This window comes from Sinocyclocheilus rhinocerous, unplaced genomic scaffold (genome assembly GCF_001515625.1).
Source record: "Sinocyclocheilus rhinocerous isolate Xijiao unplaced genomic scaffold, SAMN03320098_v1.1 scaffold72, whole genome shotgun sequence".
Lineage (NCBI taxonomy): Eukaryota > Metazoa > Chordata > Actinopteri > Cypriniformes > Cyprinidae > Sinocyclocheilus > Sinocyclocheilus rhinocerous.
The window spans coordinates 3099233-3124017 of NW_015628351.1; the positions used below are offsets into that span (position 1 = coordinate 3099233).

The 24785-nt window shown below is 35.4% G+C and overlaps 1 protein-coding gene across 1 annotated transcript in view; it reads left to right on the top strand.

Annotated features, from left to right (window-relative positions):
* The first annotated feature begins 5957 nt into the window (after positions 1-5957).
* LOC107737677 (multiple epidermal growth factor-like domains protein 6) overlaps positions 5958-24785 on the top strand; it is a 37188-nt gene continuing 18360 nt past the window's right edge. The window contains exons 1-8 of the mRNA XM_016549267.1: positions 5958-6206; positions 12786-12908; positions 18987-19112; positions 21892-22014; positions 22454-22576; positions 23684-23821; positions 24168-24290; positions 24445-24567. Coding sequence (XP_016404753.1) covers positions 6047-6206; positions 12786-12908; positions 18987-19112; positions 21892-22014; positions 22454-22576; positions 23684-23821; positions 24168-24290; positions 24445-24567 — 1039 coding nt within the window. The 5' untranslated portion in view covers positions 5958-6046. The remainder of the gene's footprint in view (positions 6207-12785; positions 12909-18986; positions 19113-21891; positions 22015-22453; positions 22577-23683; positions 23822-24167; positions 24291-24444; positions 24568-24785) is intronic.

The following is a 24785-nucleotide window of genomic DNA, read 5'->3' on the forward strand; positions in this document are numbered from 1 at the left end:
TTAATTTGCATTTTCATAAAAAAAAAAACCGAGTGGAAATGTCACACCAATCAGGTGTCTGTTGGATACGCCCAAGAACTCCTAATAAGCATGCAAGAGTTCAGACGGACACTCCCTGCTCCATTAGATCTGCTTTAAAGTGTTTAGGAGTGGTCTGTGGACTCTGGCTAGTGTCCTAAACCTGAAGTGTCTCTCATTAGATAGGACAGGCTCGGCTTTGTAATGACACTCAGTGAACTACTTGGACATCAAAAGGTGCATTGACTGCTGACACTTCACTGGAGGGGCCAAAGTAAACTTCCTCTTTAAGTACTGGGTAAGGCATGTAGCCATTGGGAGTACTCATTCATTTATCTGTCTTTGTCCAGACCTTCACCACGCAACCTCTATTTAGGTCAGTAACTGAAAACACAAATAGTACATGGGTAAAAAATTAGTAAATTGTTTTGTTTAAACTGAGTCTATTAGTGGTGTTGGTTAAAATTCCTGCATACGCATTCTTCTTTCAAACAAAAGTTTGGTGAGTTACTCCTTTAGCACTGTTTTATGACATATGGATATTAATGAGATCTCAAATCATGTGGCTTATGGAAAAGGGATGACTTTTCTAATTTACCTGACTTATGATGTTTGCACTTACTAGCCTCTGTTAAACTAGGATCCATCCAGAACATCCCAGCTACCACATAACAGTGCCACATAGTAACCAAAGTAACTACATAGCAAAGCACCCCAAGCATATCTGGGTAAAATCTTAGAAACTTGGGAGTGGGCTCTTTTGGCAGTTTACCGATGTAAACATCCTGGCAGTAAGGTTTGCGTCAGCATAATGTTTAACAGTATACTGTCATGTTCTTTATATGCTGAAAGGTGTCACAAAAAATGTATGTGACTGCCACATGAATCATTGCATTATGATTCATATATTTATTTGTCTCCACACCCTTCATTTAAGTGAAATGAATGAGACTACATAGTCAAATTATCTTAAATTTTGGATCACATTTTTCTCCACAGTAGGAGAATTTTCTTCCCACAAAGTGTGCTGGATAAAGAAAGGTTATCAAAACTGTTTTCATAAAGACATTCCACAGTAAATGCATTCTTTCGAGGCTACAGTTCATTTGTCTAAATGGTTTATTGTATGTATACAGTACTGCACATGTTCATTCACGTTTGCATGGGTGATGGATCAGTCCAAAGCTATTATCGGCCAATAATATAAACTTTGAGCCATCTATATGTCCATCAATAAGACTTGCTTTTGAGATAAAGAGGGAGGTTTGGACTATATTATCAATCAAGATAGAATGCATGGTTTGCATTAGGTTATGGCTAAAAATTTAGGTCTTTCCTTCTCCTCATTAATCAAAGGAAATATTAGTGAGCTCAACTGGCAGTGCATTAGACTATACAGACAACTATATTAGATACATGGAGAAGCATGACTCTGTTTATCTGCTTTAGTCCATTTCAAGAAGCCACTTTACCACTCAGCAACCAACATACTTAGCAAACCACATTTTTCCATCTCACGCTAATGGTTGCAGGGCATAATATCTCCTAAGAAGTTCCTCTCAAAGAACTGCAGCTTATAAAGATGAGCTGAAAATCCTGCAACCTGAGATGGGTTTTATTGCATATGTGAGGTTTGCTGTGAGATCAGTTCTGCTGGCGAGAGGACGGCGTCATAAATGTAAGGAACATTTCTTCATCCGTAATCTCCCCAGAGGTCACAGATCCATGGAAAAGATGGAAGAGCTTCTGGGATACTTCCAACACTAAGGCTTGCATTGTGAGCACTGGATTTAACCAAATTACTGACTAAAGTGATGGCACTGTGAAAGCCAATGGCATGAACTTTTCCTTTGGTATCCACCTGTTTCAGTCTAAATATCCCATAGCGGATAGAAGGACTTAGCAAAGACTTTTTCATAATATTTATTAGTAATCATTGTAATGTGTGTGTGTGTGAGTGAATTCATTTATTTGTTTGTTTGTTTTTGTTTTTTGTATTGTTTTTTTTCTTTGTTTTGCTTTGCTTTTGTTTTGTTTTGCTTTGTTTTGCTTTGTTTCGCTACTCATGAAAATTAGTTTGAAATCAAACAATAATTAACAGACCCTCCTTGTTGAAGTCTCCATTTTGCAAGAGACTTTGACTTTAAACTATAGGGCAGGACTTTCAGTATCTATATGAACTATAACTGTGTATTTTTTGTGGATCCCCGACAAGTTACCTGGCACATCACTAAAGCCAAATGGCAACGGTCTAAATATTTAGCTGAGCTGAAACTGGCAGTCTGCTTGACATTCAATCCAAATACAGCAGCTTTGATGGATTATGTAAAAACAGCTCTCTCTTAACTCCCTTAACTGCTTACCTTTAACATCTGAGACACTATAAGATTTATGGTCAATCACAGGAGGGATAATTGGAACAGCTTCAGGGCTGCAAGATATATGGTCTATTTAACTTAATTCATGACTTAATGAAGATAATTAAAAATTCAATGTCCTGTAAAATGGAAAGCTTTTTTCTTGAAATTCAAGTTGAAAATCACCAAGTGTATGTTTAATTCTTCCAAGTCCCGAAGACCTGTGCCAGGCGGATGGCAAGAAGATTCAGTTCAAGAAGATTGATATCTCATACTGTAGTTTATTGTGGCAGAATGGATTTCTGATGACATTTTAGAGTTACGCTGCACTCCTATAAAACCGATAAAGAAAAGTCCTGTTCTTCATGTGGATATTTAACCAGAATCAATCACAACTGCTGTGACCGTTCAACTAACTGCAGATTTGAGGCAGTGCGCTGTATCTGCTCTGTGAGTTTATACTGGACCGTGATCCTGTGTGTCTCAAGACACATGTGGACACTCTTGAGATCAGATCTATGTAGGAGAACTGATTGTTTTTGTACTCTCAGTCTCCCCAACAGAGCCTCTATCCTTGTGAAGCTGACTTTAATTTAATGGGACTGATTTTATGCTCAGTTTAGTTTGATGTATTTTTTTAGGATCAATGATGTTGGTTCCAGCAAACCAAATAAAAAATGAGCAGGTGCTTTTCATTTGTCATTCATATGCAAGACTGAAGCAAGCATATCTTTTACAATCAGCATAAAATCATGTGAATAATGGATTTTTCAAATGTTTTCCTGTTCTTGCTGGAAATATAAGCAAGTTCAATGGCAATGGCCTATGTTTTCTATTTGTTTTCTTTGTCAGTGTTTCCCAACAATTTTTATCTTTCTTACTTACTTCCACAGCCTCAACAATAAGGCTCTTCTACTCTTCAGTGACACCAAATCAGAAATGTGTCAGTCTGGATAAAATAGAGTCATAAAGCAGAACATTCTGCTGTGAAAGTGGATTTTCACACATTATTTAAATTCTGAAACAGGACTGAAAAATTAGAAGAATCACAATTAGCTTTTGTTAATATTAGTAGTTTAAAGTAGTAGCACAAATGATTCATTTGATGTCTTTTCTTAGTAAATATTTATATATGCACTTTAATTTGATTACTTAAGCTGCATATGTTGTCATTTGATAAATTTGTCATTTATGATGTAAATAGTTTTATTACATTTTTATTTTTTATTTGCATAATAAAAAAATAATACAATTATTTACATCATAAATAATAAATACAGTTTAAAAAGAAAACAAATGAAAAAATAAAATCAATTATTTAAAAAAAAAAGTAATGATGTAATTAATTCCATGTTTTTTCTTCTAAATAGCAGCTCTAGTTTTATATTTTTACGACTTTAAGTCGTAACACACTGGGCCCCGCTTAAGTAGGTTTAATGCATATCATTAGTTGGAAATTACTGTTTGTATGACATACATGAAGGTTTTTCTCTGAATAAATAGCTGCAGAATGTGTAATGGTGTGTTTTACCATTGTATTGTGTGCATCTGTGAATTTTCTTCTGTAATTTAGGGAAGCCTCAGTGTGTCCTTATTAATGTAATTTAATCAAATGGTTTAAGATGAGCCTTAACCCACACCTAGCAGCAGTTTAGACTGCCTCACTGACACAAAGACATTCGCACAGAGAGTACGACGTGCAGTGACCTTCCTTTCATCTGACTCACAAAACTCACATGAAAAGAGACGCTTGAATCATGTCCAGCTGCACCTTTTAAACTCCCCTCAACCTTCATATCCTCTGGAAAAACTGATACTATGTTGGTTGCATGCTTTCCTTCTTATTTTTCATTATGTATTTCCTTGTCCTTGTCACTTTGGATAGATTCCTGTCTTGTTCAAGATGCAAGATATCTGATACTGCAAGCACATATGCCATGTTTGGACTGGTCAGGCTCTTATTCCATGACTTATTTTGGTTTTGTAAGTCTATACCATTTTTTGTTTAAGTGCAGCATTTTAGCTTTTCTTTGGTTCCCTTTACCCTCCTATAAAATAGTTTTCCATGTTTTCTCTCAAGGTCCACTGCAATGGACCAACAACTTGTCAAAACTAGGGTTATTTGTGACTCATTTGTATTGCTGTTCAACTTCTGAGCTGTAGAAAAATAGTTGTATTGATGTAAAGATTATTAATAACCAAGGCTCTATAAATCACTGAGCTTATGACAGGAATGGCTATATGAGAATTCAAGACCGGGGCTCTTTCATCTTTTTAATAAAATGATCTCATGACAGCTGTTAAGGCGGTTTTATAATCGTGAAAGCCCGTATTTGACAGGTTATTAAAAAGTTCAGCTTCCTGTTCTTATTTCCTCACTAAAAAAATCAGGAATTGAATTTAAAAGGCATTCTCAGTTAAATTCTGAATGGCGCTCAACTTTTATACTATTCCCAATCAATGTTGGGTAAGATGCTCTAAAAAAAAAAAAGGAATTAATTACAAGATATTAATTACATCTTCAACAGAGTAATTAGATTACTGTACTAATTACCAAGAAATATTGCATTACTTATTACTTTTTAAATCCCATATCAACCTCAACCAGTTGAACAATATAAGGAGAGACAGAAAACTATTCTTTTAATTTCAAATAAATAATATAAAATTGCATAAATTATTCTTGAACTGACCAAAGTATTTAAAGGGTGAAGGTTACATTAAAAACATACATTTTAACATTAGATGTTAAATTTTGATGTTAAAGCCACTGGTAACACTTTACTATAGCGACCAATTATTAGCATGCCTATTATTAACATATTGGCTGTTTATTAGTGCTTCTAAAGCACATATTCTGCATGACCATATTCTACATCCCTAATCCTAACCAATACCTCAACTTTACAACTACCTTAATAACTATTAATAAGCAGCAAATTAGGAGTTTATTGAGGCAAAAGTCGTAGTTAATGGTCTGTTAATAGCGAGAACTGGACCTTAAAATAAAGTGTGACCAATCCACTCTTGTTTTATATAGAATTGTTCTATAGTCTATACAGTGTTTAAAGCTATTACATCAAAAGTAACTGTGTAGTCAAATTACAGAGTAAGAGTATCCCGTATTTAACTTTTCAAGGCAAAAGTAATTAAAGTACAGTAAAAATGTAGTAATGCAATACACCCAACACTGTTCCCAATGGCCATAATGAATTTTATTACAGCTAAGATGAAAAGAAATACTCAATATAGTAAAAGCAAAAGTGACCAGAATGTCAGCCCAATTTTGAAAATCTTCACTGTTTTGTTTTGAGGGAATATTTCATACAACATTTGGTAAACTTCTCAGCATCAATACCTAAGAGAGGAGGGAGGAGCAGAGACAGACAGGAGGGTGGGACTGCGGAGGCCTGCCCTGGACACAGGCGATGGAGACATAATAGGAGAGACAGAGCCACGAGAAACTACATGTCTGTCTATGCCGAGAGAGAGAGAGAGTGAAATTACTTGCCAGGACACACAGTTTATTTAAATAGCTTCTCAAGCCCACAGCAGCAGTTGTTCTCTCCTATTGCATAATGGACATGCTGAGAGTCTGTTTATCCTGTTTTGTTTGCATGATCTTATTTCTTTCTGTTTGAGCGAGGTCTGTAACACATTGCGCTTGGACAATGCTGTTCGGTTGGCTGAGGTTAGTGCTCATATTTACCTCCTGGACTCAGCTGGTCCCATGTTTGGGTGCTGGAAATACACGTTACCGCTACTATCACAGGAACTGCTACACCTGCTTCAATGGATATCAGGGATACAACACAGGACACCTGGGGGCAGGTGAGTGTTACTGAATTCACTGTGAATCAGTGAACTGATTCCCCTTGGTTAAGGAAATAAACTTTACTGTTATTTAGCATTAGATTTTCAGGTTTTTTCTATTTTATTTAGTAGTTTTCATTTTGTTTTTACTACTCTGAGCCAGAATGTGGTGGAACGCATTAGTTTAATGACTGTGTGAATTCAGAGAAATTCAGAGACAGAACTCAGTCGTGCTGTATGATTTGGTACCGTCTTGGCTGTGACCAAAGAAGCTTCTTTCAGCACTCATAATTCACCGTGAAGGACTGGAGACGATAATGCCTTCACTCCGCTGTGAACGGTTGTCAGATGTGTAACAAAACAAATAATAAGCAGCTACATTAGTGTTTGCCAAATACTATAAGAACGACTAATGTTTTGTTTTCAGTTTTAGGAACCTGCAGCTAATTAAAACTGTGTAATTTAGACTACTTAGTCTTTTCAAGTAATATTTCACTTGCAATTTTTAAGTGACAAAGAGTTTAGGCTGTTGAAAAGTAATTTCTAGAGTTTGATTTATGGATTATTGCTTTAAATTGAGGGATTGTGAGTGCAAGGGAGACTGTCAGAATGTAACCAATCACTGGAACATCTTGAGTTTGCTTTACCAGAGTAAACTAACTTCAGCTCAGCATTTGTCATCCTAGAATTCATTACAGTGATACTCTTGATAAAGTAAGAAAATTACTTTTTCTACCATGCCTTTTATTCATTTGGTGAAAATAGGGTCTGTTTTGCATATAAAGAATAATTTCTAATGTGTTTGGGATCAATGAGTTTTAAAATACCCTCAGGGTTACATCTTCTGCACCACCTATGAAGATGACACTAAGGTCATGGAAAGCTTTCAGGAGGACAAGAATGTTCCGGCATATAGTTCATTCAACTTCCATTCTTTCTTTCTCTGCCAAATGATGTGAAAGACAAATTGATTTCTGTTAACTGTGGGCAAAACAATTAAAGAAATGAAAGAATCACCAAGGTTGCGTTTATTTGATCAGAACGATAGTAAAAATAGTAATATTGTGAAATATTATTTTAAATGATTGTTTTCAATTTGATATATTTTTAGATGTCATTTATTTATGTGATGGTAAAGTTGAGTTTTCAGCAGTCATTAATCCCGTCTTCGGTGTCATATGATCCTTCAGAAATCACTCTAATATGACAATGTTTTTGTCGAAACTAATACTTTTTTCAGGAATTTTTAAACGATTTCTTTAAATCTTTAAATTTCTAAAACGTTTGAAAGAACAGCATTTATTTAAAATAGAAATCATTTGTTAAATTATGAATGTCTTTACTGTCAATGCATCCTTACTGAATAAAAGAATGAATTTATAAAAAAAAAAAAAACACTTATTGACCCCAAACTTTCCAACTGTAGTGTATATTGCAAATTCTTGCAGGTAGAATTAGTGGTCTCTTTGACTTAATCTGGGTCTTGTATTTTTTAATGTTTGAGGTTCCAAGGTTTCCTTAATGACCTTAAACGGAGAGCTGGACTTGAATGAACGTGCTCCAGGGTAATGCTCTCTTACACGGAATGCAAGATTAAGGAGAAACGTGTTTTGGATTAGAGGGAGGCTGCTTGGCATAATCAGTCTGCAGTCAGAGATGTCCATTATTTTTCATTTCTAAGAATTCCTCTGATCCTCTTTATTTATGAATATTGGACTAACATTTTGCTTCCTGATTTGCTATTTGATGTGCCTTCTTTACTCCAACAATATGGAAGACAGACTTAGATTCTGGCACCACAGAACTATGCATTTTTAAGCTGCACTTCCCTGGCAAACCGAATGTGACGGTCTTCACACAAGCCTGTAATGTTTGTAATACAGGTAGTAATGCAAGATTAAAATGTGGCTCGCATCTGTGATATCAAGCCAGATCTTTGCTAAACTTCAAAGCAAGGGTCTGTGATCTCAACTCAGGGTTATTGTGATAAGAAGCAGTTGTTTTTCTAACCTGTAGACCTGAGGAGTTCAAGTTCACATATGTCGTTGGTTTTACCTTCCGATTCAATTGCAGTGTCCCAGCTGTACCTGACATAACTGCAGGACTTTGAGGGCCAAACAACATAACATTTGTTATTTTGGTTGAAATGTGGGTTTCACTATTACCTTGTGCACAGTCTTCTGTGGGATCCAGAAGTCTGAGACCACATTGAAGTTCTGAGATTTTAGCCTGGAAATAAATTGAAAAAGAAATGTCAGGTTCTGTACTTTGTCTGGGTCACTAAGCAAATGTGTGGCATTGATCATGTCAGTGACTCAGTTCATGCAGCTTGAGTGCCGCTGTCATTAAAGCAAATGAGAACTTTTTTTATTTTTATTTGTCTGACTATTTAATTAATAGCACATAATTAAACTCAATTTCAATGTTTTCCTGCATTCTGTGATGAATTGCAGGGGTCTAGCCCATGGGCTGCTGCTGGCTCCACATCTGTGCTCTTATATGAATTGCTGCATTTTGTAAGTCTCATTTAAAATCTCTCTGTTTATTTACTCTCTGCTGCTGTGAATGGACCACAGTTCCTCCTCTGTCTAAGCTCAGTTTTGCAGTTGTGTACAGCACTCTTGTAATTAAGTTTCCTTCAGGCTTTCCTGGACAGGTGGTCTTGATTACCTTCACAGTATCTTATCTTATCTTTATTCATAAAACTTAAAGGAAAACACAGAGTTGAACAATCAAACTCCTTCTTACACCATTTCCTGTCTTCCATTGGTTGGACAAGCAGATAGTCCCACCCCCAATCTCACGCCATTGGTTGAGCCAGTGTTGCTGTGTCAGGCTGGTCGAGATGCTCACACCAAAATAATTAAACAAATGTCTTACTTATAGTTGTTTCTGCATATTAAAGAGGTATTTCATCACTGGCGAGATGGGGTTTCAATAAAAGTTGTCTATCTATGCAGAAAAAAAAGATTTTCATTTAAACTTTGGTGTTGTATGACTAGAGAAAATAGAGAAAAAAGGCTGTGGTAAAAAAAAAAGGACTTCCACACCTGTGTTACTTGCCGTTTCTTTGTAATTATTGGTGAAATTAACTTGTAATTTTTGAGTGAAAATTGTTTCACTGGCAAATTTTTTCTTCAGTGTATACACACTTAATATTTAATGTAAAAAGTCTGCCTATTCACGTCTTTATAGTCATGGTGCTATTTTCTCCTCTGTTTATGTCACATCAAGCATGTGTCCCTTGTGTCCGATAATTACTTGTTTGTTCTAAATCAAATATGGATTTCATCTAGTTCTTGGCTGTCTGTTATTACATTCCATTTGCAGTTGTTTGTCTGGCAACAAAACAGAAATTATCCATCATTAGTAACAGTTATTTAAACTACATATTGAAATATTGAAAACCAGCCTATAACAGCTGTATTAACTGTCATCCAAATCTAAACCAGATTTGTTGTTATATGTCATTGTGGTTTAAATAACTAAGAGATAATGTACAGCCAGCCGGTCTGCTCAGCCTGAAGGAGTTTATTTTGGGATAATGACCAGCTGACTGGACGTTATCCCACATATTTCATGTCTTCTTACCAAATAAATAAATATGTGGATTTAAAATACTGATTTGAGATTTAAATTAGTAGATTAGTTTTAAGCTTATAATATAAAGAAAATAATCTGCCTAGCAACAAGACACAACATTACAATATTGATTTACTATTATAACAACTATAAATCTGCAATCTAAGATAATTTTTCTGTGGACTAGCATATTTAGCTATAATGTAATATGCCTTCCTCTAGTTTAAGTGCATGGAGCTGAATTATTCTTCACGTATTAATCATAGTGGACCTTTAATCTTCTCTGCTCCAAGGCTGTTATTGCACTTAATCAAAGCACTTTCATTAAACAGAACTGCTCAGGGTCAGACGGTCTGTCTAAATGCCTGATTTAAAGTTTTAAGGTTCTTACCAAATAAATAAATATGTGGATTTAAAATACTGATTTGAGATTTAAATTAGTAGATTAGTTTTAAGCTTTTGCTAATAACAACAGTCCATAACAAAGAGGAAAATAATCTGCCTAGCAACAAGACACAACATTACAATATTGATTTACTATTATAACAACTATAAATCTGCAATCTAAGATAATTTTTCTGTGGACTAGCATATTTAGCTATAATGTAATATGCCTTCCTCTAGTTTAAGTGCATGGAGCTGAATTATTCTTCACGTATTAATCATAGTGGACCTTTAATCTTCTCTGCTCCAAGGCTGTTATTGCACTTAATCAAAGCACTTTCATTAAACAGAACTGCTCAGGGTCAGACGGTCTGTCTAAATGCCTGATTTAAAGTTTTAAGGTTCAGTCTTAATGAGTAAAACCGCTGCAGTCAAGTGGACCATCACTTCCATCTTCCTGGCTAGTGGTATGGTTGCTTGAGATGATCATTTAAGGCATGAATAATAAAAGCTATAATAAAAAGTTTTTATACACATATGATGATCTGAAGGTGAACGGTACATGCTTATATTAACTTAAACCACCTTCACATGCATTAATTCATCACAGGAACGTATTTTATAATAGTAGGAGTTCTTGTGGAGTTCAAACTGGAATATTTAATGCATAAATAGTCTGATTTCTTTCAAAAAAATATAAGCAGTTATGGAGACACCTCATTATAGTTTGCAGTAACTCATACTTTGAATGATCCTCTCCTTGGATTCTTCTGTTTTTGCCATGCATCCAACAGCTAAAAGTCTCTCTGGCTCTACAGTAACTATATTTTAATGTATTGGTATCATTTGTCCTGGAAATATTTCTTGCTTACAGAATATTGGCCATTATGCTCTAAGGAGGTTGAAAAAGTTTGCTTACTTTAAAATACTATTTAGTCCTCCATTCATTTGTCCAAAAAGTTAATCAGCCAATTAATTTCTAGATAAAGAGGATTAAAACAAGTACTACAGAAAGTTTTCTCAAGGCTCTTTCACTATATCTCTTGGAAAGATATATAAAACAATAGGACAAGCAGCACTGTGAAGGGAGTATATGAATGGTAGTTAAAATAATTAAAATAATGTCATTATTTACACTCAAACCCCTAATGCTCTTAGTTTTTCAGTGTAAATAATAAAAAAAAGACTTTTGGAAGTTTCTTTTTAGTAACTCCATATGTGTAATATATTTAAACAATTAATTTCATTTTTATTATTCTATAACTAACATCGAATTATAATTTCATTTAGATTAATAGCGAAATAGATATTGAAACAAATAGCAAACTAGCATCTACTCTCTGAATCAGTTCCATGTGTATGTTAGTAAGTTCATACTGATATTACAGATCCATATAATATCACTTAAAGTTGACATGAATAAAGTTGCAGCCCACAGCACAGAGCTCATAACTCACTCACTGACACAGTCTGCTGGCATGACAGTTTCTCACCAGCAGGGCTTGCACAGGCCTGCTACAGATCTCTGATGTCTCTTCATCAAGATCATCACTGCACCTGTACTACACCTATCCAAAATATCCCCTCTGCATCTTTTCCTTAAATAGGCTACTCAGAGCATTCCACTGGGTCATGAATGTAAAATGAGTATGAAATGGGAGTAATGAAGGTTAACTGTATTGAGTCAAACATGCTTGCTTTTCCTTTCAAAGTGTCAGATCTGTTCAATCTCACTTTAATATTATGCTGCTGCCATATTTTATGGCAGTGTTTTGACCTTTTAAATGCACCATACATAGTTCACAAAAATGAATCCTGTGTTTCAGCTTGTCAACATTGATCCTTACCTGATCGTTCTGCTTTGGGAAAAGCTCTGTTACTGTAATTAAATTAAGCATTGGCAATACTACTTTAAAGGTCAGGGTGATTGTAAGGCACATGGCCTGAATCAGACAGGACACAAAGAGCTTATTCACCTGAAGATCTTTATAATGTGCAGATTGCATATTTCCACAGTTTCGTAAGTGCACTTAAGGTAATAACTTTTTGAATTGCATACAAGCAGTTTTAAAGGGATAGTTCACCCAAAAAAGTTGTCATCATATATTACTTTTGTCCGTGAAACACAAAAGAGGATGAACAAATGTTTTAGTGTAATAAATATGTGTGTGTGTGTGTGTGTAAATAACAGGATAATAACCATGCACTAATGTTTTTGTTGTTGTTTTTTTTAAGAAAAATCTAAAAAGATTGGAATAAAATTAATTATTTATGATCTATGTTTTATTATCCACCTAAATTTATGGATTAAAACTTCATAAAATGTATGATAAATTACAAAATATTGGTTCAGTTTCATCAAAGGACAAAAATTATGACTTAAAACCAAGTTTTTGATTTTGATTCAGTGTATTAACGGTATCTGGGCTGCCAGCTATTGATTTTGGAGCTTAGAGAGACTTCAGTTAAAAAGCATCTGACACCGCAAAATAAATGCTTTTGCATATGTCTTGGAGTGGATAAATTAATTTAGGAAGTTAGAATGACATGATTTGTTTTCTTAGGTGAATGCTTTGAAAACTTGTGCAAGAGTCAAACCACATTCTAACTTGGGGCCTTTTTGCTCCTCAGATATTGATGAGTGCCAGGTTCACAACGGGGGCTGCCAGCATAGGTGTGTGAACACCAGAGGCTCGTTCTACTGCGAGTGCAACCCGGGGTTTCGTCTGCACATTGACGGCCGCACCTGCATAGGTGAGTCGTTCGGGGATCGAGTGAGGTCACTGACAGACTGGCCTGCATCCAAAGGTTTAGAGACTGTAATCATCACGGCCTTTTCTTTAAAGCTAGCAGGGGTCCCCACCTTGAGCTCTGTGTATGAGGGGGAATCAAAGAGCCTCTTGTTTTCTTAATAGTGGAATGTTTGCTACTGTTCTGTACTCTACGGGTCTTGTCATGGTGAGTTTGTGATGGACCTTTGAGATAGACCAGACCAGGACCCAACTGTTCTCTTGCCAGGCCCGTTATCAAACCATCACATCCATCTATTCAAATGTGACTGTGGTGTAGAAGGTGTTTTCGGTTTTCAAAGAAAAAACCCTGTGGGATAAATAAATAAAAAGCATATCAATTTAGCTAATGGTGTTTGTGTAGGGGTTTTGTTTTTGAAATATGTGGCGATAATAAAAACCATTCCAGAGCTCAGGAATTTCTTTATAGAAACTTTGAAAACATTAAATCAACATAGTAAATACAAATTACGAATGAGGATTCCAGTCAAATACCTTCTTCAAAGCCAATGCCATGCCACACAATGAGCCCTGTGCTTCATCTTCCAGCTGGGAAGCCACATGTCAGCTGAAAAAGACTTTCATTTGGACATGACTTGGAAATGTTATAGCTTTTTTCCCTTGTAATATGGTTATAATCTTGTGGTTTTCTGTGTGCGCTCATGGGGTGAAATGTTTCATTGGGACTCTTGGCTCTGAGATTTGCCAGTTTACTTCCAAACGCTGAGTTTTATTTGTGTAAAGTACATGAAATTCTATCAGATTACTGAATAAATCATTAAAGGAATGTGAAATGGCATCAGATTATTCAATAGCGTCTGTGATATGCTGTTCATTACCATAGAATACTTTCAACAAGCAAAAAACAAGACAGACAGTGGAAGTCTATGGAACTGCTGCAGTGTTGTTTTAGTTTTTTTTTAAAATATATACTCTTATAGTATTTATTTATATTTCGAATTAGCTTTTGATTTATATTTTTTGAGTTTTCATTTGAGCTTCAGTTTAAGTTTTAGTAATTTAGTAATTTTTTTTTTTTTTATATTCCTATTTAGATGTAATTTATTTTTATATTAGTTTTAGTAATCTTAGTATTTAAAATTAGTTCAGTTAGTTGTCAGGCAATACTTCTACGTTTTTTCAAGTTTCAGTTTATCGTCTAATATTTATATTTTATTTGATTTCAGCTGTATTTCAATTTAGTTTGAACAATAACAACACTGAATTGCTGTTGTATTTACTAAAAAACAAGTCAGATTTTTTTCTGTCATAATCAACTGCATGTCACATATTCTAATGATTGAGCTCAACTTGTATTGAACCTATAACATTCTTTTCAATTTCAAAGGCAGTTTGACCTGAAAAAAAGCAAATGACATTTATATTCCAGATGCATTCTGGGATCTGTTTATCATCTAATATTGATATTTTATTTTATTTCATCGTTGTTCAGTTTCAGTTTAGTTTTAACAATAATAGCACTGAAATGCTGTTGTATTTACTAAAAAAAACAAACAAAAAACAAGTCAAAACCTAGAACATTCTTTTTAATTTCCAAGCCAGTTTGACATGGAAAAAAAGCAAATGACATTTATATTCCAGATGCATTCTGGGATCTGTTCACTTTGCTGAGAGTCTGAGCAGCGTTGCCGTTCATTCTGTTTTAGCTGAATCAGCAGCTACATTTTTACCTTCCAAAGAGAGCTCCAGTCAGGCTTCAGGCTCGTTTATCTTTTTTTGTCCGCTATCAAACCAACTCTTCTGTAGAACCACAATCTGAACCAAAGCTGAGCGGGATGGAACACACTACTAGAATAAACCAGAAACAGATGCCACTAATTAATCAGTGAGGGTTTTATCCAGGATCATTTGGTTTTGGTTAACAGTAATTTGAGAAGTTGGTAATCTTGCTGATACTTCATGCCAGAAGCTTATTAAGTTGTGAGTTATGACCGACAGGTAAAACCTTAATTATTTTTAATTCATCCAAGGATTTTCTGCCAAAAGAAATATTATCATTATCCTTTAGACACAGTCTCATAAATGTAAAGATTTTTCAGTTTTTTCAACCGCTTTCCCACTACACTTTTCCAAAAACTTATCCTGTTTCAAGAAATTATCACTTTTATTTGATAATTTATTTAAAAAGAGAGACAATTGTCTCATTATATGATTTTATATGACATTTTCAAATATGTTTTGGAGAGTGTGCAAATATTATATGGAAGGATGTTTGAGGACAGACAGCTCACTCCTCCACAATGACGATGACTGATATGCCTGTTATGACAGTATATATTTAGTCTCAATGCTGAAATATAGACTGTTCATGGCTTAAGATTTGTGGTTTGGAGTATTATACTCCTTGTGATGGTGAGACATTTTAACAGTGATCCTATATATACTGTAAGTGCGATTGTGACTGTCATTAGATTTTTTGTGTGTGTCAGTGTCAATTAGGGGCATCGTTATCTGAAATATATTATTCCAAAACGATCGACTGGTGTGAATTTTTATTTTAATTTTTTTCAAATAAATGTTCAGCAGTCTCTATTGAAGGTTATATAGAATACACTTAAAAATAGTTAAAATATGTATAGACGTTGTGATCAGAATGTCTTTCCATCTAAAAGTAATAAGTACTTAAACATGTCATAGACATACAGTACTGTTCAAAGGTTTGGATCAAGATTTACAGAACATGATAAACTTTTAAGTCTTTTTAGCTTTAATTTTTGTGTGCGTTCAGATGGGAAATAGTTCCTATCCTACAATACGATTAATTGTTTTTTTTTTCACTTCAAAGCTTACTTCATGAAAAAAAATGCATTCAACTGATCAGAAAGATATTTATGTTCTTACAAAAGTTTACTATTTCAAATAATTCTTTTTTTATTCATCAAAAACATATAAATATAAATATTCTTGCAAAATGTTAACAAAAAAAAAAAAACATGCAAAAATATTAAGCAGCAATGTGTAATGAGAAATGTTTCTTAAGCATAAAAAATTATTTCTGAAGGATCATGTGACACTGAAGACTTGAAAAAAAAATACAGCTTCGCCTCAGGAATAAATTACATTTTACATTTGTAATAAAAAAATTAAATACAATTGGAAATTGTTATTTTTAAATTGTAATATTATTTCATTATATTGTTTTACTGTTTTACAAAACCGTATAATAATGCAAACAAATATTGCAGCCTTGGTGAGCATAAGAGACTTTCAAAAACCTTAAAAAATCTAAATGACCTGTGTGACCTAAATGGCCTAACCTACAAACCTGAGTCATGTAGAAAACAAAGCAAAACATGCAGTTCTTCTCTTTGGATACGTTTTACTTGCTATTTATTTAGTGCCTCAAATAAAACTTTTTTAAGGATTTGATGCAAAATATAGTGATTATTTGAGCCTCAAAAGCACTTGTATTAACAATTGTATTAACGGCAGCACAACAGCATACTTACAGAGAAAGCCTCTGTGAAGACTGCCATTTTTGAGTGCAGATGGCCAGAAAATTGACTGAATGAGACTACATTAACTGTACAGTGTGTTTATCTGGAGCTCAGCTGTAACCTTTGTCTGACCCGGTTTGATGAAAGAGGTGAGTGAACATTCAAAGGAAAAGGGTGGAGAAGACAGACTGAAAGGTCGCTGACAATAGGACATCATCCGCCCCCCGCTGCATCATTAGAAACGAGATAATGAAAGAGTGAATGCTCCAGTCTTTAACCTGAAATCTTACACACCTCAGGATTTACTCCAAAGGCATCTTTGCTAGGCATTCAAGATCTAAGATTACACATTACAGCTTCCTGGTCATTCAGAATATATTCAATGTCGGTTATCAACCACAAACATTCACGCTGACCGTTCCCTTATCACCACACCAGATGGCTTTTAAATAGCGCAGAACAAAGCTATTTAGTGGTATTTTACTGAATATTATGATTGGTTTCCGTCCTGAGATGACTATCCTTTTTGAAAAACAGAAGAATGGCGACATCGCCAAGCATCACAATCCAAACACTTGGGTACGATGAGAGACTGTTTGTTTTTCCATCAAAGCTTCATTTCAGTCATCTGAGAAAAAAAGGTCCGTTTGCAGTTTTCACTAAATGATTCAGCTTCTGAAAATAATTGCTCGGTATTATTTTGGATGATTAGTGAAGAATGCTTTCGACAGGACTGTTCAATGATTGTTCCACATTTATATTTATTTAAAGAGTGGATATTGAAATCTACTAATAAAATGCACTAATTGTAATAAAAGTGGAAAATAAAATATACACGCTTTCATTGAAATAGCAGTTTTTATTCATGTAAAAGCTAAAATTGATTCATATCAGACCTTGATGTAATATTCAGCAGGTTACAGCATTGCATAAAAGCAAGCAAAACTGGACATTATGTTCAAAGATAAACTGTCAAGTCAAATGAAGTAGATAATAAATGAATAAATTGAGCTGTGGCGGCAGCATCATGTTATGAGCTGCTTGTCTTTAGCAGGGCCAGGCGCTTGGTTATGACATAAGGAAATTAAAAAAATATATAAACATGTTTTTGTGCAAAACTACTGCCTTCTGCCAGAAAGCTGCCAGAAAGTTAAATAATGATACACCAAATCCCACAGCCTGCTGAAACAGAAACTGTTTAAAAAAAAAGAAAGATCAGTGTCCAGGAATGGCATTGATGTCAGTGGACAGGCTTCAGATCTGTAACAAATCTGTGAACTGACCCACACCGGACTGTGAACTGGAAGTCTTCTTGCAATTTGAACTTTTCTGCAAGAAAAAGAAAATCCAGATGTGCTACATTGACAGAGTCCAATATAAACAGAATTACTGATATAATTAAAGCCAAAGGTGCTACCACAAAGTATTATATAAAGTGAGTGCACTCTTATGCAAACAAAGTACTGACAGTTCTTAATTATTTTCTTCCAAGAATAATACAATTGTTTTTCAGTTTAATGTCTTACGCTGCAAGGTCTAATTAGAGTGTAAAAAAAGCCTGACAGGATTTTAATTCATAGAATTTCATTCATTATGTGTGTAAAAGACAAATAAGTGATCATATAAATGTAAATATACTATATATAAATGTGTGTGTGGGGGGTCTTGATTTTCTATCCTGGTGGGGACTTAGATCTGAATACACACCAACTCTTGGAGACTCGTGTCACCGTGGGGCCCTAAATTGAGGTCCCCATGGGTAAACAAGCTTATAAATCATACAGAATGAGTTTTTTTTGAGAATGTAAAATCACAGAAAGTTTCCTGTGAGGGGTAAGTTTAGGTGTAGGGCGGTAGAATATACAGTTTGTACAGCAGAAAACCCATTACGCCTATGGAGAGTCCTCACAAGGATAGTAAACCAGACATGTGATGTGTGTGTGTGTGTGTTTGTGCATGTGTAAATGTATCATACACTGCCGTTCAAAAATTTGAGAACAGTACGTTTTTTTTTAAAGATGTCTCTTATGCTCATAAAGGATGCATTCATTTGATCAAGCATACAGAAAAAAATCCCAATAATACTGTGAAATATTATTGCCAAAAAAAAAAAAAAAAACGGTTTTCTGTTTTAATATACTTTAATTTATTCCTGTGATGTCAAAGCTGAATTTTCATCAGCCATGACTCCAGACTTCAGTGGCACATGATACTTCAGAAAACATTCTAATATACTGATTTATTATCAGTGTTGGAAGCAGTTTTTACTGCTTAATATTTTTTGGAGCCTGTAATACTTTTTTTTTTTTTTAAGGATTCTTGTATAAAAGGTCAAAAACAACAGCATTTATTCAAAATAGAGAGAATTGTTTGTAACAATGTACACTACCGTTCAAAAGTTTGGGGTCAGTACGTTTTTTTTTTTTTCTTTCCTTTTTGAAAGAAATTAATACTTTTATTCAGCAAGGATGTGCTAAATTGATAAAAAGTGATAGTAAAGACTTATTGTGTATAAACACACACTTTTTTTTGAACAGTGAATGGCTCTTAACAGTCATTTATTTTATTCCTTATTCCTCGTTCAGCTGTCCTATCCTGTGCAGTGAATAATGGAGGCTGTGAGCATGAATGTGTCCAACTTTCTCCAGTTCACTTCCAGTGCCGCTGCAGACGTGGGTACCAGCTCACAGCTGATAGAAAGCGCTGCAGACGTGAGTCTTTCTCTTCATTTATCTAAATTAGACATCTAACAGCGGCTTGTCTTAATTGTGCTCTGTTTTGTTGAGTTTGCAAGAAATGTAAGAAAGTCTACCAAAATTAACATCAAATGATGCTTTGTTTGCTGTTTCAAAATAGCAAGCCTCCATGTTCAACTTAACATAACAGTTAATGTTGTTGTTTTACTTAGCTTCATGTTTTGTATAGTAATCTTAATAGTTTAGTACAGTACTTTACAGTACAGTAATCAGAAGTCATATATCATTCAGTATGTTTTGAATCCTAGTGCTAACCAGTCTGGACCAGTATACTGTAGAAGTTCATGATGGTCAAAGCCAGTCGTTTCAGCAGGGTGTAGAAGCAGTTATTTTTGTTGCTTATTTAAACTCTTTACCTTCTGAAAGTTCTGTTATGTTCATGATGTCGTCCATAAAATGTCCCGGCAGTGCATATCACATGCTGTTAGTCAAAGAGCATGCTGACGAGAGGATGAAAGTAGGAAAAGCTTTGGTCTAAGGCTATGTCATAAAGTCAGTATGTAGCTCTTGGAAGTATGGATGGAAGGGTTCTTGGCAGAAAGGTGGAAGCTAAAGAAAGTGATCAACATTTCTAAAACCCAGATGTGCTGTTTTATCAGAGATACCCTTGACCCTTGACTTGTATACTTTGACTTGGTGTCTTAAATCACAAATGACAAACTTTAGACTGAACTTGTATACTTTTAAAGGGGTCATATGATGCTGCTAAAAAGAACATTATTTTGTGTATTTGGTGTAGTACAGCTCAAAATCAGTTACTAACCTTAATAACAGGGTCAAGGATTCCAGTAACTATGAACTTGAAAACAGACCTCAGTTAGTGCAGTGTGAGTCACTTGAACAGCAATATCTGAAACCGCTGTGCATTTTGGCTTGAATAGCCAATTTTAAATAGCCGTTTTCACAGAGAAACACTTATATTATTCAGACTACAGCATCATCATCTTGGCGAACACTGTGTCAATTCCAGTGTGTCTGCCAAAATTCACATTCACTGTACACAGCCCCACAGATCCAATGTCCTGACACTCACCAGAGCCAATTGTTCCCCTATGAAGTGTTACCACTGAGAGTTAGGTGAAGACAAGGGGAAAGAACAAGGGACAGAGAGAATGTGTGTCTTATTGTGTAACTAGTATCTCTTTGACATTGACAAAAACATGCTAGCATCTGTGTGTGTTCATGAGAGAGCAGTGCAATTCAGCAAATGGATAACATTGCCATTAAACTGTTTTGATACTGTTGTGATCAAAGTACAGATGAGTCCTGGGACAAAAGTCTCTGTGCTAGTTTAATATTTAGACAGTCCTTAAAACACTACTATGGCTGTGCAATGCTGCAGCGATGGTAATACCATAGTACATTGATTTGTAGCATGGTTAGGGATGATAAATAATTGTACAATTTAACTGCAAATTGTTATTTTTCTGGTTATTTACCTGTAGTGAATCGGATGTCTTGCACATTTGTGTTAAAAAATAAGGTATATGAGTACTGATATTCAGACAAACATGATTGTGAAACTGCGTTTATACAACAGTTAAATAAACAAGACGTTAATATTGAGTAACTTCGATTCAATATTGTTAATTGTTAATTTTTAGATGCATTTTGCCTGTTCCCTTTTTTGACCCGCCAGTAAAAAGAGTTCAACATGGAGCCAAAACAGAATTTAAGAGTTATACGCATCTCTGAGCAAGATACAGTAATAGCGTTGCTAAGTGAATTTGTGATTTTGAACAAATCACTTAAACTAATTATTCAATGACTCTTAAAGACAGTAGCTGTGTCCAAAATCACATACAGTCTGAGTATACTATATCTGATGAAGAGCTTACTTTGCAAACTGTAAAAAAGTATGTACTATATAGTTTAAAATTAATTTCTGATGTACTACGTTAGTCATCATGTTATTGTCACATGACCGTCAGCATCAGTTGCTTCATGAGATAGTAGTGTTAATCAAATGCACATTTTAGAATCATACTTCTCTTTTCACATACTGTTTTTCATCTACTATAGGCATATTTGGACAGTGGGAGCCATTTGTTCCATTCCTTAATAAATCAGTGTCGAATGAATCGGTTGAGCTAATGAATCAGTTATTCACTCATAAAAACAGTCACTTGTTGCCACCTACTGGCGTAATATGTAAATTGCATAAAGAATCACTGTTAAATCCCAACCACTGGAATGCACAAAAACAGTGAAACAGTGAAAAGTATATCAATGAATATCATATTCATAGTATTTATATGGTACTCCAAGGAAGTACTTCTAAAAGACATGCAATTACCAGGGTACTATTAGTACTTAGTTAATGTGTATTTTTCTTTGGTTTTAAATAGTTCATATGACCCTGATTTGCTCCCCCAAATCTATAAAAACGTGCTGAAAAGTAAGTTTATGGCTGGTATAAACCTGACATTATTTGTTGCTCTCCAAATGCAGTATATGACGCCATACGTTTTTCTTTTCTTATTTCTAAAATCTGTCCTCCAAAGTGTCTCAAAACTGCATTGTATATGTATGATGTGTGTTATGTCGTAATGTGACTGAGGCAAAAAATCTGGCCAGGGAAGTATGGGAATTCAGATAGAGAAAGTCTGCAGAAATTATGTATGTGTAGCCTATTACATGGATTGTGTTGACAAGATAATGAGAGTTTGTGTGCGTGAGGGAGACAGCCAGTGAAATTACTTACAAGATCTGACTTTAACGGCATGTGTTTCAGTGAGGAACCCATGTGCGGAGAGGAACGGCGGCTGCGTGCACTTATGTCGCAGTGATGGCGGTCATGCTGTGTGCAGCTGTCACCAAGGCTTCATGCTGGCCCCGGACCAGAAGAGCTGTGAAGGTAAAAGCTTCTGACAGCAGCAGTGAAGGGCTTTTCCACCGCGCTAGGGTTCAGTTACACTGTCATGGAAAGTATTAAATGGTCTCTCATCTGCTGGATCCTCTTTTTTCAAAGTTTTTAAAGAAGTTTCTTTCCCATGGTGTGAGAACAGTGGAAGCACTGTGTTTGATTAGACGACTGAAAGCTGTAGAACTTGGTTCATCTTCTCAGTGAGACAGTGAGCAGAGATTTCCACTCTGAAGTCCATGATGGAACCTGTTAGCGCTTGAGAGGTCGCACTCATTGATTTTCATTTAAGTGATTGTAAGAGGCAGAAATTTCTGTTTGTCTGACTAAAAGTGACTCAACAAATCCAGAGTGGGATTCTCGTCTAATTAGATGTCTGTATAAATAGAAAAAGGCGACATGTCATCAGTAACTTGTAATTGGTGTGTTTCAGAGGTCGATGAGTGTGAAACAGGATTGGCGGCGTGTGCTCACAGTTGCCGGAACACTCCAGGCTCCTTCTCATGCATCTGCAATCCAGGATACGAGCTGGGCTCTGATGGCAGGAAATGCTACCGTGAGTTACCTTAAACCTTAAACGGTTCAGAGAAGCACAGAAACATACCACAGTGGTCCCAAAAAGTAGGGATTGGTGAGTCAAGTGTGAAATATTGATACTTTCAATCATAATATTGTATTAAGAGAATTCATCATTTTAATAGGGATTTAACTACACAACCATTAAAGTTTGGGGTTGGTAAGTATCGTGTTTAATGTTTTTGAAAGAACTCTTTATGCTTACCAAGGCTGCATTTAGTTGATCCAAAATACAATAAAAACAAAATATTTTGAAATAATATTACAATTCAAACCTACTGTTTTCTGTTTGAGTGTATTTTAAAATGTAATTTATTCCTGTGATGGCAAAGCTGAATTTTCAGCAGACATTAATCCAGCCTTCAGTGTCACAATGATTTAGAAAATATTCCAATATGCTGACATGGTGTTCCAGAAACATTATTATCATCAATGTAAATATCAGTATTTTTGTGCAAACAGTGATTTTTTTAAAGAATTCTTTAAGAGGAATTCAAAAGAACAGCATTCATTTGAAATGTGAATCTTGTAACATTATCGATGTCTTTAATGTCACTTTGATCAATTTAAGCTTAGAAGTTAAAATTAATCATATTCCATAATTAGCTATGAACATGGTCCGCTGACATCTGATTGCTTGGTCAAGGGATAATGAACAGTCAGCTGGCCATTATCATAAAATAAACCCAGAGTGAGTGAACAGGTGTTGCATATATCAGAAGGAGGTTTATTTTGCACTAATGACTGACTGTACATTATCTGCTTATTTTATGGGTACGTGATATATAAATAAATGGGCATGATTTTAGTTTAGTTTAGTTTATTGTTGAGGAGAAAACCTTGAACCTATAACAGTACTTTTAGTATTGGTATCAGCGATATTGGCCTTGCACTTGATATTGGATTATTAACTACAATGAACATGGTCCATTAACATCTGACAACCAAAAAGTGTCCAACAAAACCAATTTTGAAGTAAATGACACATAGTTAGCGTTTTTATTATCTAATACAATGACATTCATGCTACTGTATGTTCATAATCATTTTTGAACACTTGTTCCTTTTTATTATTGACTGTCTGTAGGTATTGAAATAGAGATCGTTAATAGTTGTGACTCACATAACGGTGGCTGTTCACACCACTGTCAGCACGGCACACTTGGACCCGTCTGCAGCTGTAACCAGGGTTATCAGCTCGCGGAGGACCTCAAAACCTGTTTGGGTGAGTGCGCAGGTGTACAGACAGATACATAAATAAGTTTTACAGAATAACTCCAATGAAATCCATCTCTTTGATTCAGTGTGCATCCAGCTGCACTGATAAACAGTTAAAATCATAATTCCTCAAACAATATTAATGACTATTTCCTGCAAAAGCAAATGTCAGCCAGCTGGATCTCAGCAGTTGTAGGTCTTGTGTTTTTCTGGCTGTGCCCTGAAGGTTCTCTCCAAATATTGACCTCTCTTTATAACTGGAAATGTGCTTATATAAATACTCGGTCTACAGAGTCCTAATACACGCCGATGGCTCGTGGCCTCGCTTCCTGTACTGCTTTTTTTTGCTTTAGATCTGGAAGAATGTGAGGAGGGAACTTCATGCTGTGAGCAGGACTGCACAAACTACCCCGGAGGTTATGAGTGCTACTGCAGGGCAGGATACAGACTCAACGCTGATGGATGTGGATGTGACGGTACTTCACAACCTGTTTACTGCTGATTGACTCTTAAAGAAGAACAAGGAGACATATCAATTACTGGCAATGTGCTGTAATAATAAACAGCACTTGATACATCACAGTGCAGTCACGTTGTATAAAGAGTGTTGTGTTTTCCACTGGTGTCTAGATGTGGATGAGTGTCTGTCTGATAATGGGGGCTGTGAGCACACGTGTCAGAACACAGCTGGCTCCTATCACTGCTTCTGTGAGTTTGGAAACCGGCTTGCTGAAGACAGACACTCCTGCATTCGTAAGTACACCATGGGGGGCACAGTGGATATCAGTTATTGTATGTGGTGTGCATTAGGATCGCTTTATACACAGCTTTCTAGAATACTTGATCCTGATTGGTCAATCACAACATTCTGTGGTCAGATCTGTAATGATTAATGTATAGCCATCTGGCCATTATTGCAAAATAAACACAATGTGTTGCATCACTTAGATTGTAAAGCGTTATGTTTGTGA